Here is a 17,734-nt window from a genome sequence, read left to right as displayed (position 1 = left end):
AGAAATTGAAATTATCTTCAGAATTATTAAAGAAATTTTGAGATATAGGTTTACTAAGAATATTGACAATCAAGGTTCCCTTTTATGTAGCTTTAGCCTTCATTCTATAGATAAATGTGAAAATGGCATATATTCTAAGTTTGCTAGATTAGTAGTAGACATAATTTTGTTTATTGTGTATAAAGACTCAATTTCCATTTCCTAATGGCATACCTTACCTTTTATGTCCTCAATGGTATTTTCTTTACTCATAAAGATTTTGTATTAGCAAATATTATTGTTGAAATTTGAATATAAGTAAAGAATAGAAATAAAATAGATTCAATACTGGGTACAAAACTGACAGAAACTCTCTTTGACTCCAGCATGCAGTCACTGTCAGGGCAGCCTAGTGACTTGGAATTGCATTTAGGATTTCTGATGACTTTGGTCATTTGATTTATCCTGACTGCAGCTAGCAAGAATTTACAGTAGAAAGCCTAAGAGAAGGACTGAGAGACCACATCTAGAAACAAATATATTTAGAGTCATATGAATAGACAGAGGAACTCGCAGAATTAGTGTTCAGTTCAACAAAAGTAGCAACTTGAGGCTGCTAGGTGGGTCCATCTTTAGTGGTCACTAAGGATGCTGAGATGCATAATACCATATAAGCACAGACATTCATTATGACAGACCTGAGTCATCCCTACAGCAAATGGTGTTCAGAATACTCAGTTTAGTAAGGCAAAAAATGTTATCATTCTTTAGATCTTTAAAAATTAGTAGTCAGGATTCTTGTGTCAGTGCTTAAACATAAGACTTATAAGGGGGATAGTCTACTTATGCAAACAGTCCGGTAGTAATAGGAGTTCTTTCTAAAAATCACTTTTGGGCTGAGGGTATGTATGGCTCAATGGTAGAGAATCTGCTAAGGCCCTGGTTTTGATTCCCAGGACCAAAAAAATAAAATAAATGAAAATTACCTTCCCAACAAGCTAGTGTCTCAACTGGGGTCCAAGTCTTTCTATTTTCGTGTTCAGGAGAATATCTGTGCTTTAAAAGGTGTTCCTGGGACGCAGTATTGCCTGTGTTCATTTTCTAGTGTAGTAAGTGGTGTTTGTGCTTTTGCCCCTCTAGAGATTAACTACTTTATGTATGGAGATGCCCCTGCATCCACTAACTATTCTGTCAGGAAAAAGGTCATCCCTGTTATGTTTATAGGGTCCTGGAAATAACCAGAATTTCTCTCCAATCCCTGAGACTTCTTTTTCCTTTCTATTTATCCAAGTCTCCGTCATTATGCCCAGCAGAGGGCAGACACCCATCTGGATTGTTGGCTCCCAGCCACCTTCAGTAACTGGCACTAACAATTTATCATTAAAATGTGGTGTATGAATAACATTTTATGATTTCGATGTATTACTATTAGTGTTGCAAAACAATTGGCTGATAACTATTATTAGTTATAATAACATATAAAGAGGCACTTGCTGCACTTCCTTCAACCACACATATACTACAGAGACATATGCCACCTGCCTTCTTATCTGAGGTCTGGACCCAACCCTGGATGTTGGTTAAGGAATTGAGAACACCTGGTTTTTATCCCCATCTATGATGATGGCACCTTGGGAGTCTGTGACTCATCATTGTTTTGTGTCAGATAGCAGAACTCTTACCATGTATTTCTGTGACTTCCACTATGTGCCACCAGAGACAACAGGTACCTCTCTGGAGCTGTGACTCAGGCTAGATTTTTCATAGACATAGAAATGCTTTTGCTCTGTGCAAACGTCTTGGAGCATGTGCTCCTCTCAGATCCATTGAGATAGGGAGGCCAGTTTTCCCAGCCATGCACATGATCTTGAGATTCCCTCACTTCTGCATTCTTGGCAGTTGTTCAACTGCAGCATTTTCTGGGTTTAGGCATAGTCCTGAATTTCTAATAGCTTTCTAGTTGTACCCACTTTTCACTCCTTGCTCCTCCTTTTTGAAGAGAGTGTTCTTTAAAAGGAAAAAAAACAAACCCTTCTCTCAAGTCTTTAGTTCCAGAGGACATGCAGGCCTAAACTGGCCAGTCAGGACAGGGCCACCCACACCAGGGCAGCTCAGATCTACACCTGTTTTATCACTGCTCCCCTTTATATTTTCTGGTCATGAGAGATTTATCTGTTTATAGGTCAGATTCCAACAATTCTCTCTTCTTATACTTTTTGTCCTTTTGACCAGAAATTTTGTCATGGATTTGTTAATAGATATGTCCCCTGCCCTTCACTCTTTTCTTGGAGTGCCCATTTTCTCTGTTGCTTGAATTTTATGTTGGTTCCTCCTTACACTTTTAATATCTCCCCTGACACTTTTGTTTGCTTCACCTTTTTTATTTTTAAAATAAATTAATTTTTCACAGCATAAAACAATACATGCCATTAATTTCCCTTTTTGTTTAACCCAGATGAATTAGAAAAATAGGTTTAAGGTAATGGAAGAAGAAAACTAAACAGTCTCATCACACATTACACAGTATGTGTCCTTGCTCCTCATTGTGGTCTGTGGGACCGGCAACATCAGTATTACCCAGGAGCTTACTGGAAAAATAGAATTTCAGGCCTTGTCACTCTAGACCTACTGAATCAGAATCTTACCAGAATTTTACCAGACCCAGATATTTTGTTAATATGTAGACTCATATACATATGAAGTTTGAGAAACACTGGTATTATCCGTCTTTCCAGAGATATGTATGTATGTATGTATCTTTTTAAAGGAATTAGATCTCACTGAATATACTGTTAGTAACCTGTTTTTAAACCTAGTAAACTGTGGAATGTTTCATTTCTATAACTTTATAATGTCACTTTTGAAATTCTATAGTATTCTATAGTATAATATATCTAACCATTCTCTTCTAATTACCTTTTAAGAATCTCTTTTATATTCCCATCCTCTAAACCATTTGTTTTGTGGTTATTGTTTTGTGATTATAAACCCCACATAATGTTCCCAGATTACTTTTTTCAGGCCAAAGATATTTTTGTCTGTCCTTTCATATTCACCCCATGTCCTTTTGGAGGTCATCCTTTCCTTTCAAAGCTTCTGGATCTTTTCAGAAGTGACTCTCTTCTCCCCTCAGCCCCCAAGCATGGCCAGAGAGGATTTAGAGCCTGTCTTCCCTATTTATAGTCTTCTTCAGTAAAACCAGAACATTCTGCTTAAAGATATTCCACACTGTCTTCCCACCCCAACCCACAGTTGAGGGCAGGTATATAAAGTACCTTTTAATTGTGTTTACCCTGTGGTTGCATGGGACCGTAAAAAGACTTAGACAGTGGAAATGCTGTGTGTTGGCAGGAATTACTCCAAAGAAATGTCCAGGAAGATGGTACTGAACTACTTAGGAGGAAGGAGAGATCATTAATTATCCAGAAGTCAGCTGAAAGTCTTATTCAACTGAAAGTAGTCATTTTACTCAGTTTGGACTGGCTTCCTTTCATTTCAGAAGAGAAGGGAAGCAGGGATTGGGGGAAGGGAATTGCTGCTCTGTGTCTGATCTTCCTGCTAGTAGGCACTGTTTGGTGAGAGGGAAGGGAGAGAAACTTTGGAACAAAGTGACAGAATCACATGGGAAATTGTCATAATGAAGAGCAGAGGGCACTGGGTATGTTCACATCCATCTTGTAGACTTGAAAAAGGCAAATTTCAAAAGGTGGAACCAAAAAAAAAAAAAAAAAAAAAAGTAAGCAAATAGAGATGGAAGAGGGAAGGAAAATTTTAAAAGGCAAAAATCTAATGAATCACTAATGAATTTGGTGAGGGAAAAGTGTAAAGAACCAAATTAATTTTAAAGTAAAACTAATATGGCTACTTAAAAAAGATAGTTTAAAAGGATGGTGTATTGGTTGGGTAAGATTATTCTGGAATAAATAAGCCTAGCTACTTTTAGTTTAAGCAGAGAGTTTATTGGAAGGATTCTGGATTCCAGCATCAGGAGTGACAGGAATCAGGGAATTGTGGAGGCTCCAGCAGCTGGAAGTCAGGGCCTTCTTTTCAGAGCACAGCTAATGTGATTCCATATCTCTTCTCTGATGTTGCTCTGTATGTGTCTTACTTTCTCCCCTTCCCAGTCAATGTGAAGGGAAGTAAAATTGTCAAATGGTTCCTGAGTGTGTGTCACTATTCATTCATTTTGAAAAAGAAGACTCTTTTTCCCAGTATGAGTACCTGGGAAAGAACTAATTGATCCAGTTTGAATCATGTGCTTATTCCTAATGGCTTGGCCAGGGGATGTTGATACATGTACAAGCATGTTTCCCACCACTGCAGGTGAATGAGGGCAAGCCGTTCCCAGGAGTTTGACTAAGTACACAGTCCAGCAGGTTCCTTCCAAATAAGCACATATGCAAACAAATGTAACTTACAGGAAAGGTGGAGGCCCAGAGTATGTTGGTTTGATGAAAAGGGCTAACAATCACTACAACAACATGAAGCTGTGACGGTGAAGGGAAAGATAGAGCCACTGCTGGTGAAACCCTAAAATGTCAGTAAATGGCTATGAGGAAGTAGGACTGAGAATTCCAAGCTCTTCATTCTGGAGAATCATTTCAGATAAGAAAGAATAGACCAGACAAACCAAGATGACATTCACTACTTCTGTCCCACCTTAATAAACATTCAGAGCACCTGCAAAGCTGGTAAATATTACACTTGGCCTTGATTCAAACCCTGTGTAGTTCTATATAATAATAAAGTCAGTGCATAAACTCAAAAGATCAGGTTAGGAAGGATTAAAAAAAAATGATGTGGGTGATATTGTCCACACACATATTGTAAGTTTGCAGCTACATAGTTGCCCCAAAACATGAAATATATCCTTTTTAAAAACATGAAATATATACCCTTTTTAAAATATGTATATGTATATTTAACACAATTTCTAGATTTGGAGAAGGGCATGCTTCTGTGTGTGTGTTTCTGTGTCTAAAATCTAAATGAAATTTGGGAAATACAGAAAAGCACAAATAAGAGAGTAAAAGTGAGACATAGGTATTAACAGCAATGACTTCCCTGAACATTTTGATGCATTATCTCCCAGGCTCTTTCTTTATGCTCTTGTGCAAAGAGATCTGCTGGCTTTCAGCACAGTGTTGTTTTCTCTCATCTCTAATGTACACCAGTGCAACTCACTCTGGTCTGCAGCATCACCATCCCTAGAAATGCAGTTTATGAGCCCTTGCACAGAACTACTGAATCAAATTTCTTAGGGTGGGCACCAGAAATCTATATCACAAGGCTTCTGGGTGATTGAGATGTACATGGAAGTTTGAAAAGCATAGTCTACACTAGTGCTACACTAAGTGCAGTCTGCAATATGAACAGATAACACAAAAATTGAACAAAAGCACTTAGAAGTGTTTATATTAATTTGATGTGGTTGTGACATCCACGCATGGGAACCTTTTAAAAATAGTTTTATTGTATTTTATAAATGTATCAGTCCACAGATAGCTCCTTTCAAAAGGATGAAAAGGAAATTCGTGATAAATGTGCCTGTGAGAAAAAGACAAGGAATGTGAATGGGACTTTTGTTTTATATTTTTAAAATATATCCCAAAACCACAAGCAAATAAACAAAAACTGGTTCATAGTTTGGGAAGCACTGGTCTACATAGTCCATGTCTCTTTTTAAGCAAAATTTTTTCATAAAGGAACCTGCTACAACTTTCAGCCACTTGCAAGGGCACTTCTAAAATGGATGCTTACTTGTTTTGGGGAATTGAGAAAACAATTTGGAGGAATAAGCAGGAACTCCAATTTGGTCTTTATCTAGGAACAGAGGGAGCCACAGAAATGGCATGATTAGCCTTGCTTTTTATAATGAGCAGATAAGACTGGGAGCAAGAAGCTGAGTTGGGAGGCAGTTGCCATTGTCTAGACAAGAGATGATGATATCCTAGGGCATTGTTGGTGGAAATGAAGAAAAGTAGATACATTCAAGAGATTTCTTTTATCTTCATTTTTGTTAAAAGAGAAACTTCTGAATACCTGTCAGGAGGTGAGGAGAGAATGAATTTATTCCATGGTTTGGCTGTTCCATGTGTGTCACAGTCCTGAGAGTTGTCCATAATAATCTGGTTTCTAAGCTATTTATTTAAAAAAGAGGATAGGGAAAAGGTTGCATAGTATGTATTTGTCTGTATTCTCTGCACTGTTTGCTCTCTACTGTCCTCATTTTCAATCAGTGCTTAGTGATCCAGGAGCTTGGGGAGAATGAGACTTAGCCAGAAAGGGGACTAGAGTGTCAGCCCCGTGTCTGGCCCTTTTACTTTACCTGAATGCCTAGAGAGCATGATGTCAGTCTTAATTTTGTGCAGGAAATCTGTTGGACTTCATCTGGGTCTTACAACCTGAGAACACAATTTTATTTCCACACCAAAAGAATCAGTCTGAATATTTTATATAATATATTGGAAATAATTTTACTGGACTGGGGTTGTACTCAGTGGGTAGAGCACTTACCTCACATGTGTGAGACATTGGGTTTGATTCTCAGCACCACATTATAAATGGATTATTAAAAAAAAAAAAGACTTCATATTCAAAAAAATTTTTAAAACAAAGAAAATAATTTTACCAGAAATATACAGGTATAAAACCTGATTAATGAAAACTTTTAGTATTGTTTATTACTTATGATATGTGCTTGCTTATGTGATTGCTAATTTCTGATAATTAAATTCAACTGAGGCATCTGTTCAGTTCCTAGTATGGTTTATGCAGTGATTCTCAGACCCCAGACTTAACTGCCCAATAATGTTTTTGATAAATTTGAGAGTCTTATTTTATCAAGTAAGATCCTAAAACTGAATCAAGCATTTTTATGTATATTGTCACCATCAAAAAAATTAAACAACAGCTAATATCAAAGAGTAGTAAGCAACTAAGATTCTCCATAACTTTAAAAACAACATTTTCCAAGGCATATTATATAAATGGTAAAAGACACATCTTGAGAGAAAGAAGTTAGGAGAATAAAATATTATAGAACAACTATTGAAATGAAATAAATTAAGTGTGTGAAAGGGCTGGGGTTGTGGTTCAGTGGTAGAGCACTTGCCTAGCATGTGTGAGGCACTGGATTTGATTCCCAGCATCACATATAAATAAATAAATTAAATAAAGGCCCACCAATGACTAAAAAATGTTTTTCTTAAAAAGTGTGTGGAAAACTCATTTATTGACCTTTATTTTTCACTTTTGGCCATGGATTAGTGAACACGTCATCAGGGAATGGTCTTCAGATACAATTTAGGACATACCATTCTAGGAGTGGCTAGGAGGGGAAACTCTGATACAGAGAAAACGTAGAGATAGCCATTAAGTAACTTTTGCCAGAGGCCAAGAAGTAGAGGTCACCAGTAGAGGCAGGGTGGTGGTGGTGGGAGGGGAGACTACTCTTTAATGTTCACTGGTTATACCTCCTACCAATCCACTTGTTTGTTTGTTTGACATGTGCAGCCTATCAGCTTATCACTGTGGTGATTGCAGCAGCAGGAGGTGGGCTTCTGCTTATCCTAGGCATTGCACTGATTGTTACCTGCTGCAGGTAAGTGATGAGAGTTCAAATTCTAATCCTGTTTCTTTGCCTGTGCAGAAAGGTCAGATTCTTGCAAGAATCAGTTTTTACTCTCTTAAAGAATACTTGAGGTGGTTTAAATCATAGTTTATGACGGAACCATTAAAAAGGAGAAAGGGAAATTCATGGTAGTTGGTGCTTGAGGGAAAAGAAAGGGACTAAATGGGACCTCGTTTTCTTCATTGAAAAAGAAAATCCAGCTGCATATGTTGGCTCACACCTGTAATCCCAGCGAGTTAGCTGAGGCAGGAGGGTCCTAGTTCAAAGCCAGCCTCTCCAACTTAGTGAGGCCCCAGGCAACTTAGCGAGACCCTGACTCTAAATAAAATATAAAAAAGAACTGTTGAGTGCCCCTGGGTTCAATCCCCAGTACACAAAAAAGAAAAAACAAAAACAAAAAACTACCATGAGATACCACTTTTCACCCAGTAGAATGGCTATTAAAAACAAACAAAAATTAAAAAATAAAAAGTATTGATGAAGATGTGGAAAAATTAGAACTCTCACACATAGTGGGAATGCAAAATTGTGCATCCACTTTGAAAAAAGTCTAATAGTTAAATATAGCACTTCTAGCCTTAGGTATTATACCCAAGAAAAATGAAAACATAGGCATACAAAAACTTGTTCGTATATGTTCATAGCAACATTATTCATAATAGCCAAAAGGTGAAAATATCCCCAATGTCTATCAACTAATGAGTGGATAAATGAAATGTGATATAGCCACACACTAGAACATTACTCAGCTATTAAAAAGGAATGACATACTGATATGTGGATGAACCTTGAAAATATGCTAAGGGAAATAACCAGTCACAACAGATCAGCTAGTATGTCATTCCATTTTTATGAATTGTCTAAAATAGGAAAATCTAATAGAGACAGAAAGTATATTAGTGGTTGCCTAGGGCTAGGGTAGGGTGGTAGTGGGGTAAGGAGGAAGAAAATTGGAGAGTGATTGCTAAAGAGTATGAAGTTTCTTTTTGGAATGATGAAACTGTCCTAAATTGATTGTGACGATGATTGCATGATTCTGAATATGCTGAAAACTGTTAAAAGAAAGAATCATGGTATGTGAATTATATCTCAATAAAGCTATGCATATATAGAGAAAGAGACAAAGAAAGAAGAATGAAAGCAGTTACCTGAAATATTTTAGCAGTAGAGAAGTTGTAACTGCAGTGTGAGATGAGCAGTAAATTTATCTATAGGCTTCCTGGAAGCCAATAGGATTTGGTTTCTGTTGAGAAAGGAGGGAATTTATCCCCCTATCTATTGAGATAAAGGAAAATTGTGACCTTTGATTTATATCCTAATAAATGGTAATAATTATCTGTATATAATAGATGGAGGTAACCTACCAAAAGGGCAAATTATCTTTTCTGCCATTGACATGAAGGTCATTTTAAGATATTCTCTATTTCTAGTAAGAACATGGAGAACAATTTGCAAAACTGCCCATTCAGGAATGCAGGCCTTTGCCCATCTTTTACCAAATTGCCTTCAAAGATGATCCATACGAGTGGAAATAAACTTCCGGATATGAAACTAGAAGTAGTTACCTAGAGGGGCAAAACCCGAGAGCTCAAGGCAATCTATACCTCATATACGCAATGTGTTTAATACCATGTGTTGTAGCCGTTTTGGAATGGAGACTGTAACTGTTTGTTGCTGAGAAGGAAAGATAAAGGAAGTCATTGTTTGAGATCAGATACCCACCCTACAAGAGCAATAGTAGGTCTGAACTTGCATGAAGGACCAATACCTAAACCATATACTGGACATTTGGTTTTATGACTCTTGAGTCATTTTGTAACTGCCCCAGAAAAATTTATTATAGGTGAGCAAAGAGAAGGAAGAAACTTTAGATTATCTTACCCAAGGGAAATATAATTTTAAAATTTCCGATCCTAGGTCCGTTAGATAGGTAAGAAATACATATTCCAATAATAATTTTTATTTAGTGAAACCTCACTATGGAGTTCCTCTGACCTACTGAAATGAGAGTGTGGATAGTCTATGAAGAGACTGTGCACTTTTTTTTTATACAAACAAACCATCCTTTTTTTTTTTTTTTTTTAATGTAATTTGTGAAGTAACTTCATGTAGTAGAAAGAGCACTGGCTGGAAAGGTGAGAGACTGAATTCCAGTCCCAGCTTTGCTAGTAGCAAAGGATGTCAGGTCTCTTCAATAAGGCAAATTGCCTTTTCCCTTAAGTTCCTGGTTCAGTAAAGCTGTGTAATATGTAGACACTTCCATGTAAATTCTGGTGCTTAGGCCAGTTGGGAGGCATTGAACTTCCTTCTGAGTTCACCATTCTGTGAACTTTTGATTCTTGTTTCCCTGCATACCCCCCAAGACACAGTGACTTCTGTTCCCTAGAGGAGTCTTAACAGCTCCATTGTTGCTGTCTTTGTCCTCCCTGCCCCTGATAATCTAACCCTTTGGGCTAGAATTTTTTTTGCATCTTTTTTGGCACCTAATTGCATTTTTACTTACTTTGGGCAAACACTAAAAATAATAACCATATTAACGTTCCTCAGTGGGTAGCTACACAGAAGTACAGTGGTATCTCTCAGTCTAATTTATGTTGGAAAATAATAATTTGTGTTTTCACATGTATAATTTCTTTACAGAACTTATTCATGGAACTTTTCAAATATTTTTATCCCACAGAAAGAATAAAAATGACATAAGCAAACTCATCTTCAAAAGTGGGGATTTCCAAATGTCCCCATATGCTGAGTACCCTAAGAACCCTCGCTCACAAGAATGGGGCCGAGAAGCTATTGAGATGCATGAGAATGGAAGCACCAAAAACCTCCTCCAGATGACGGATGTGTATTACTCGGTGTGTATTCCCTTGCCCAGAGCAGCCTTAGGGCTCCAGTCTTTTCTGAGAAGTTGAATTCTGTTTTGCTGTAGTAAAAGCATTACAGCTAGTTGAAGATTCAAGAGAATGGTGGAATGAGCCTCTTATTTTCATATTTTAATACTCAGTTACGATCTTTTTGCATGATACTTATTAGTTTTGATATTGAGATAAGGCTATTTCCATGTAGCACATCACTTTATGGTGTTGTAAGCAGTAATCCATGAAATTGCTTTTGAGTTGTAGGAGTGAAAACTGAAAGCTAGAGAAAAAATTTTGAGATAGTAAACTTGAACCTTTCATTTTTATTACTTATCTGCTAGCCTTTAGCTTGCTTTGTGTGATTAGGTATCTAAAATTTGGGGTTGGAAAAAGGCATGAAGAGAACACTTCAGCCTCATCCCCAAGAAGCACTTTTCAGAGGCTTAGAAGATTATAAAACTCAGTAGGTATTAAACAATTTGCTCTGCCCATCCCTGGATACCTAGTTTGAGAAGACAGGAGAGTACCTTGATCTCCTGCTTCTTCTGTCCCACATTGAATTTAACCCAGGTCTTATTCCTCTATACTGCCCAGTTCATTTCATGTTACACTGTGTCAACCATAAAGCAAACACAGATTGGGCTATCTGAACTGAAAACTAAACATATGTCAGGTGGCTCTCATCAGTTTGAGGTATAGCAATAAACATGAAACCTTGCCCTTTGGAGACTTAATTGCTCTAGACAGCTCTGTTACAGGAACCACAATCCCTCTTGTTGCTATGGGAATTAACCATGAGGATCAGACTTTGGATGGGAGGGGCGGGTTTGTTCATGCTAAGGAGCTGTTTGTTTTAACTGGTTCTTTGAAAAATTTGAACCTAGAGAAAGAACAAGAAGAAATTAGAAGAAAGATAAATGTCTCCAACTTAGCTCTAGTTAAAAATGTTTGCATTGCTTTCTACATAGATCTTTGCTTTTTCTTCTGGCAGGAAAGTCCTTTTCCTTTCCTAACTATAGCTATAACTACACACAAGTATTTTACCCAGGCAGGAACTCACATCCTTTGCTAGGGACTCCTCAGTACCAGTATGGTGTGACAACTGGCAGCCAGTAGGCCTCCATGTGGTTGAACCCAGCTTTACTGCATATTTCCATGGAATTAACTGAAGAGTTGTCTTCCATAGGTTTAGTTAAGAACTTATGAGCCTCATCTTCACTTCAGAACAGTAGGCTGAGCAGTGTATAGAAAGAGCCTGGGCTTATAGCATGGAGCTGTCATCTGAGTAGAAGAGCTATTACTTGGTACGCTCAGGGGTGGTCTGGGTGATTCCCACATTGGACTCTTACAGGATTTGAGTTTATAATATGTAGTATCCAGTGTTTTATTTCTGCCAAGAAAGAATTTACCTCTGGCACTATGATGAGGGCCTTCTCAGAGTAGCCTGTGTTATTCCCAGGGAACTTTTGTGCAGATCAGGCCGGTAGTTCATGACCCATGAAACCAGTAAGACACCTGAAAATTGCTGTTGGCCTTCTGGTTTGGGGTCCTATTGCATCTCTAAGATGGTCATAGGACCTTGCAAAATTCGTGTCAGTCTCCTTTTGTGCAGTGGCAGGGACAGTAGCCTTTTGCTAAATGCCAGGGAGGACTTGAGCTGCTTGTATTACACAGAAAAAGATACTTTAAAAAATTAAGAATCAATATAACCACATGATACAGGATAAACCCAGGTCTTTTACTATGTTGGTCTAAATTCACTGGGATATCCATAATATTATTTAATCCCCTTTGTAAATAGGGTCAAATGTAGTATATCCCATGTTCCTTAAAGAGACCTGTGAGGGTTCCTACCTCTAGGTCAGACCTTGCTCAGCTATTTATAGCTACTTCCATCTTAAGTTTATTAAAATGTAGAATGCTTTTTTGCACTTAAATTTAAACCCAAGAATCACCAATTGAGTTTTCTTCTTTTCTCTTTGCAACCAGCCCACAAGTGTAAGGAATCCTGAACTTGAACGAAATGGACTCTACCCTGCCTACACTGGATTGCCTGGATCACGGCATTCGTGCATTTTCCCTGGACAGTATAACCCATCTTTCATTAGTGATGAAAGCAGGAGAAGAGACTACTTTTGAGTCTAGGAGAGAGAGGGCCCCATTACTCTGAGCCAGATTCCCAGGATCTCTATGGCTCAGAGGACACACTGGCTGCTCTCAGAACTTATCAGAGCCACACTTAAGTGGCAAGCAGAAAAGAGATAGGCACAAGGGTCTTGACCACAGTGGAAGGGGACAGATAGATGTGGAACTGCAGACTGCTTGTTCAGCACCTTTGTTGTTACTGTGAACATGAACATGGGCCAGTACCAAGAGAGTTTCTGAGTGACTGCAACATGGCACTGGCACTAGGGGCAACCATTAGCCACAGCAGACCGCTAAGTATCATTGCGAGGACCCAATTTTCCCTTAGTTTGCACTTTAGTGAATTGGGCAGGGAGGTTTCCTGGATTTGTTTCAAGATGGTTCAGGAAAGAAGGTTTCCTTTCCTGAGACACTTCCATAGGCCACAATTTGGTGATTAATTTATAGCCAGATACTAGCTCTTTGTTTTTGTCCAGTGCCTACATGCTAAGCAATAGATGGGGATGAACATACCACTAAGGTTTGAAGATGCTGCAGTTGAATGTACAGTATTTTAATATTTCTAGGTCGTTGTATGCTATGGTTTCCAAGTCAACCCCCCAAAATAAGGAATTGACATTTGTGAGGCACAGCACACAACTCCCATTTGTATTTCAAGGCAAGGTGGAACATTTATTTAAGAGGCACCCCCCCCCCTTTTGCAATTAAACCTCACCTTTTCAAGCAAGCCTGAATCAGGGCAAAACAGTTTCTATTTGGTTTTAGTTGGAGGCATCCAGTTGCCCCACAGTGAGGTCCAGCAGTCAGAATTGGGGGTTGGTCCTATAGGCAGTGAGGTACTTTCTATCTATGAGGGTTTTTCATGAGGTTTGGGACTCTGACCACCATCGTGGAGACCAGAGGCTACAAAGGATAGGTCAGAAATGGAGAGCTGAATGCTGGTTGGGTCTTAGCTGGTATTTCACCAGTAAAGGAAAAGCAGTGTGCCACAGTCCCTGCAGCTGAACCAGGTTAGAGGAAGGAGCTGAATACGCATGTTGGTTTCCTACATCAACAGTACTTTAGGAAGCCATGGATTCTTGGGGGAAGAATAGGGACCTAGGATGGAGCTTCAGGTAAGTGTGCTTACCTGCTAATCTCATAATCTCATCCACAAACTCAGTTTAAACCTCAGCCTCTCAGAGCTATTTATTCATTGAAGAACTAACTTATTTTCTCATATCCAATCATTTGTACCTCTTTATTGACGGTGTGGGGTGTCCTCTGGAAACACAGTTGTAGTTCAGGGCAGCATTGGAGAAGTACATCCTGGCAGGTTAGTGATGTGAGAGTTTACTTTTGGGAAGGAGATTGTGATGTCTTATTTATCATACCTGTGATATAGGTCCTGCAAGGGAGGCATGTCCAACACTCAGTGTCTTTAACTGCTCCCTATGGAACAATATTCATTTATCTGTTTGTGGAACATCTGGTTTTGGATGAAATGATGAGAACACAGAGGTAAAAGAATGTTTCCCACCCTGAAGCTGGGAGTTAAATGGCACACATTTCTGGAAATGGTACAACTGTTGGGACATTTCTGACCTGGGCATGGTTGTTTCAGGGTTCTCTATAATTTTTTCAAAACACACTCAGTCCTCTCCCTAAGTGTTTTAGGTGTGGCTCCTGTGTCCCTTGGTCTCTGCAACTCACCATCACCTGCTATAGCAGGAACACTTGAAAAGGGGCAATGAATTTTAGCAGTTAAAATGCACCTACAAATATAAAAAGAATTCTGTTATCCATGGATGTTAACTTAAAAATTTAAAGCATCGCTTTCTTGAAACTTTGGGTCTTATATCTCTGTGGAACTAAATGGCCTTTTGTGCCTCACTGCTTCATATCTAACTGGAGAGTTTTGAGCTCCTGCACTCAGCTCACCTGAGCCAACAACTTGGATCCCTTGTGAGGTGATGCCCCTGCTTGTCCCTAGGCCCCACAGCTATGGGAAGAGCCACCATAGAAGCTCTTCCAAGACATGTATTTCTGCTGCCTTGAGCTGACATCACAGTGGCAAATCATCTCCTATCTCAGGGTCAGAAGCCTTAAGTCCCACAAAATGAAGTGTTGTGTTCCAAGAGCATTTTTGGGAAGAATTCCACAGTCCAGAAAAGTGTGTCCTGTGAGTTTCATGTCTTTTGTTCAAGTTAAGATTAAGGGTGTTTGTTGTTGTTGTTGTTAACTGTGACAAAAGCACTAAGCAAAGTTGAGTTCATACCATCTCTACAATTTTCAGGAGGCGTGGTATGTGGAAAGCATCCTGAGGTATAAGAAAGCATGAAAAGAGGCATGGGTGTTGCTCAGTGTTCACCACATCCTAGGTGAAGAAGGGAAAGGCTGAGTCCACTCCTGCTTGAGGTTAATACTTCCAGAAGGGGCCTGCTTATGCCAAGAGGAAACAGCTGGTATGGTATTAGCAGCCCATGGACAGAACAGGTCTGGATGTGTGTACACCTGACATGGGGGAATCTCAGCTAGTGTGCAAGAGCTTAGCATCAGTGCTCACACCTGGAAATTGTGATTCATGTGCACAACAATGTCATGGTCCTGCATTGGGACCCCACAGTGGGGGAGAGTGTGAGGAAGGAAAAAGTGACACTAACCTGCCCTCAAGATGCTTCTGTAGGGAAGAGTCAGGCCAGGAGAACCTGTGTGTCCTGGAACACGCCAGAGCGTGACTTCCCGGCTTCCTAGCATCCATGCTGGGTTTTGTTTACGCTCCTAAAAATCTTATTTCCGTTGTTTTTTTTTGTTTGTTTGTTTGTTTGTTTTGTTTTGTTTTGTTTTTCGTGTTTGCTCCATGAACTATTTCTTTAGGAGGATAAATAACATCTTTCATGTTCCTGCCATGGCCAAGTTCCATACAAGTTACAGCACCCTTGTTAGTTGGCCAAGACAGCATGTATTTCCTGGATATAGAAATCTTCAGAGAGGATAAATAGTCAGCCTCGTTAGAAGCAGGATTCAAGTCCTAGTTGGCCTGACTTACCCTGTTGTTCTTTCCACTAGGTCTCCCTGCTCACCTTCCTGGCAGGCATCTCTCCATGCAGTGTACTTTAAGTATCAAAGAGGGCAAGAGAGATTGAACTTAAATTATATTTAGAGAAAATATTAAACAGTACCCAAACTAATGACATGAAGTGGAAAAGGTGTTGAATATCCTTTTGAAAATGTTCTTTCAGGTTGGTTTTTTAAATGTATATTTCTTGGGTGCATGTGGTCCTCATGAAGAAAATAGTGACGGGCTTATGCTTGGCAAGAAGCACATCAATATGTGTCTTTGACAGTAGGAAGTTAAGGTGATGGTCTGGGTGGGTTTTTGACAAGCACAGCCAGACATACGCTTCCTCTGGATGGCTGCCTGTCTTGTTTCCATACTGAGGCCGTGGCTTCCAAATATTGGGAGAATATTTGTGTGAAACATTATCAGAGTTGGAAACAGTTTAAATGCTGATAAATCTGCCTCCTTTAAGGGAAAGGTAATTTTCAGAGGCAGCTAAGTTATTTAGAGCCAGAATTGCTGACTGGATGGTGCAGTCAAGCTGGATGATAGTAGTTAAGATCAAAAAGTCAGAGGTGACTATTGAGTTTTTGGAAGAGGTAACTCTTAGAAGTTGGCCCATAGTAGAGGGCAGCATCTTTGCAATAAGATACTGTATTGCTACCCAAAAATGTCTGTGAAGGATGATCGCTATTCAGGTGTAAAAGTTCTAGAGCAGTAATGTTAGGGTGCCCCCCTCCTAGCACATGGCCTTCTGATGCTTCATTAAGCTACTTTGCCCACTGGTAAAGTGCTCAGGTGCACTTTAACTCATTTGACTTTGCCTGTATAGTGGAGTTACCCAAACCCATAATTAGGGCTTTGATTCATAATTCTAAAATAAACTTTGACTTTGAGACTAGAAGACCTTTCTTTGGAAAGAGGAAGAGAGCAAAGTTAGTATTCGGTATTTTGTATTTAAAACTGCCCTTATTATCATAAATATGTTTTTTCTAACTGAAAGCTTTTGTGGAGGTAGGAAGGAAGATTTCACTTCATTTCTTCTGGATGAAGCATCATTCTAAGGTTCTTGTGTGCATTTTTGGAAACAAATAGGGTTTTATAGAGTTCACCTTTGGGTAGGTGTTCTTGTTTTCATTTTGTTTTCTCAAAACCCCAAAGAAGAAACTTGTAAAAATGGTAGGGACATTAAATGATAATTAATCTGTTGTTCTAAAGTATCTTAATAATATTATACTCCATATCTGATGTAAACTTTAGCTCACAGAAAAGTCTGTGAAACCAAAGGAAACTAAAAAGAGACAGATCCTAAACTAGACCTGTACCATGGGTATTTTCAAGAGGCCATTTCAAGGGAGTTTGCTATTAGATTTGGTTTTATAAATTTTTAATGATGTTCAGTGCACTTCAGTGCAGAGTTCCTGGGTAGAGAGGATAAGACAGGACAGGGATGGAATGGAACCAGTTTGTCTAGGACACTGATCCAACTCACTTATCTTTCTGTATTACCTAAATTTGTTCTAAAAAGAAAATTATTGTTTCATCAAGAGTGCTGTGAGTTTTTTAAATGTTTGTGTTGCTGGATTTATGGTTAAATGGCGCATGTAGTGGAAATATGAACTTTTTGAGTTTTCATATTGTCCTGGATTTCTGTTTGTAAACCTTTGAACTTTAGCCCCTGGTTGATTGTGTTAAATCCATTATGAGAATGTTATTTAAAGTTGTATTATAATTGCAGCCTTCACTAATTATTCAGTACTGTAGCAGCAAAGTATTGTTTGTAAGAATTCGGTTATTTTTCTACTTATATCCACTATAAGTCTGGCGTTCTAGTCAGTGAAATGATGCAATAAAATGAATATTGTTCTCAATGTGTGTTCTTCTCTTATTAATAAGTAAACCGACAGGAGCACAAATTATTTTTCATTAGGGCATTGCTTACACAACAGAAGTGTGCAGTGAACTCCTCCGTGGCAAATATTGGCAGTGGGGGTCACTTCCCTACCCTTAGTGCCCAGAAGATGGACGCTGTTGATGTTGGATGGATAGACAGATGGACACTGGAAATTTCCTCCTGAA

The 17,734-nt window shown here is 38.8% G+C and overlaps 1 protein-coding gene across 3 annotated transcripts in view; it reads left to right on the top strand.

The window, feature by feature from the left end:
• The window catches only part of HEG1 (heart development protein with EGF like domains 1), a 77,726-nt gene extending 60,199 nt beyond the window's left edge, over window positions 1-17,527 (top strand). For all 3 annotated transcript variants that reach the window (XM_079156337.1, XM_079156338.1, XM_079156339.1), the window contains 3 exons: window positions 7,495-7,582; window positions 10,293-10,467; window positions 12,460-17,527. In XM_079156337.1, the coding sequence (XP_079012463.1) occupies window positions 7,495-7,582; window positions 10,293-10,467; window positions 12,460-12,609 (413 nt within the window). In that variant the 3' untranslated portion in view covers window positions 12,610-17,527. The remainder of the gene's footprint in view (window positions 1-7,494; window positions 7,583-10,292; window positions 10,468-12,459) is intronic.
• Window positions 17,528-17,734: the final 207 nt, after the last annotated feature.

This window comes from Sciurus vulgaris, assembly GCF_902686455.1.
Source record: "Sciurus vulgaris genome assembly, chromosome: 10".
NCBI lineage: Eukaryota > Metazoa > Chordata > Mammalia > Rodentia > Sciuridae > Sciurus > Sciurus vulgaris.
This window is presented reverse-complemented; position numbering and strand designations above follow the sequence as displayed.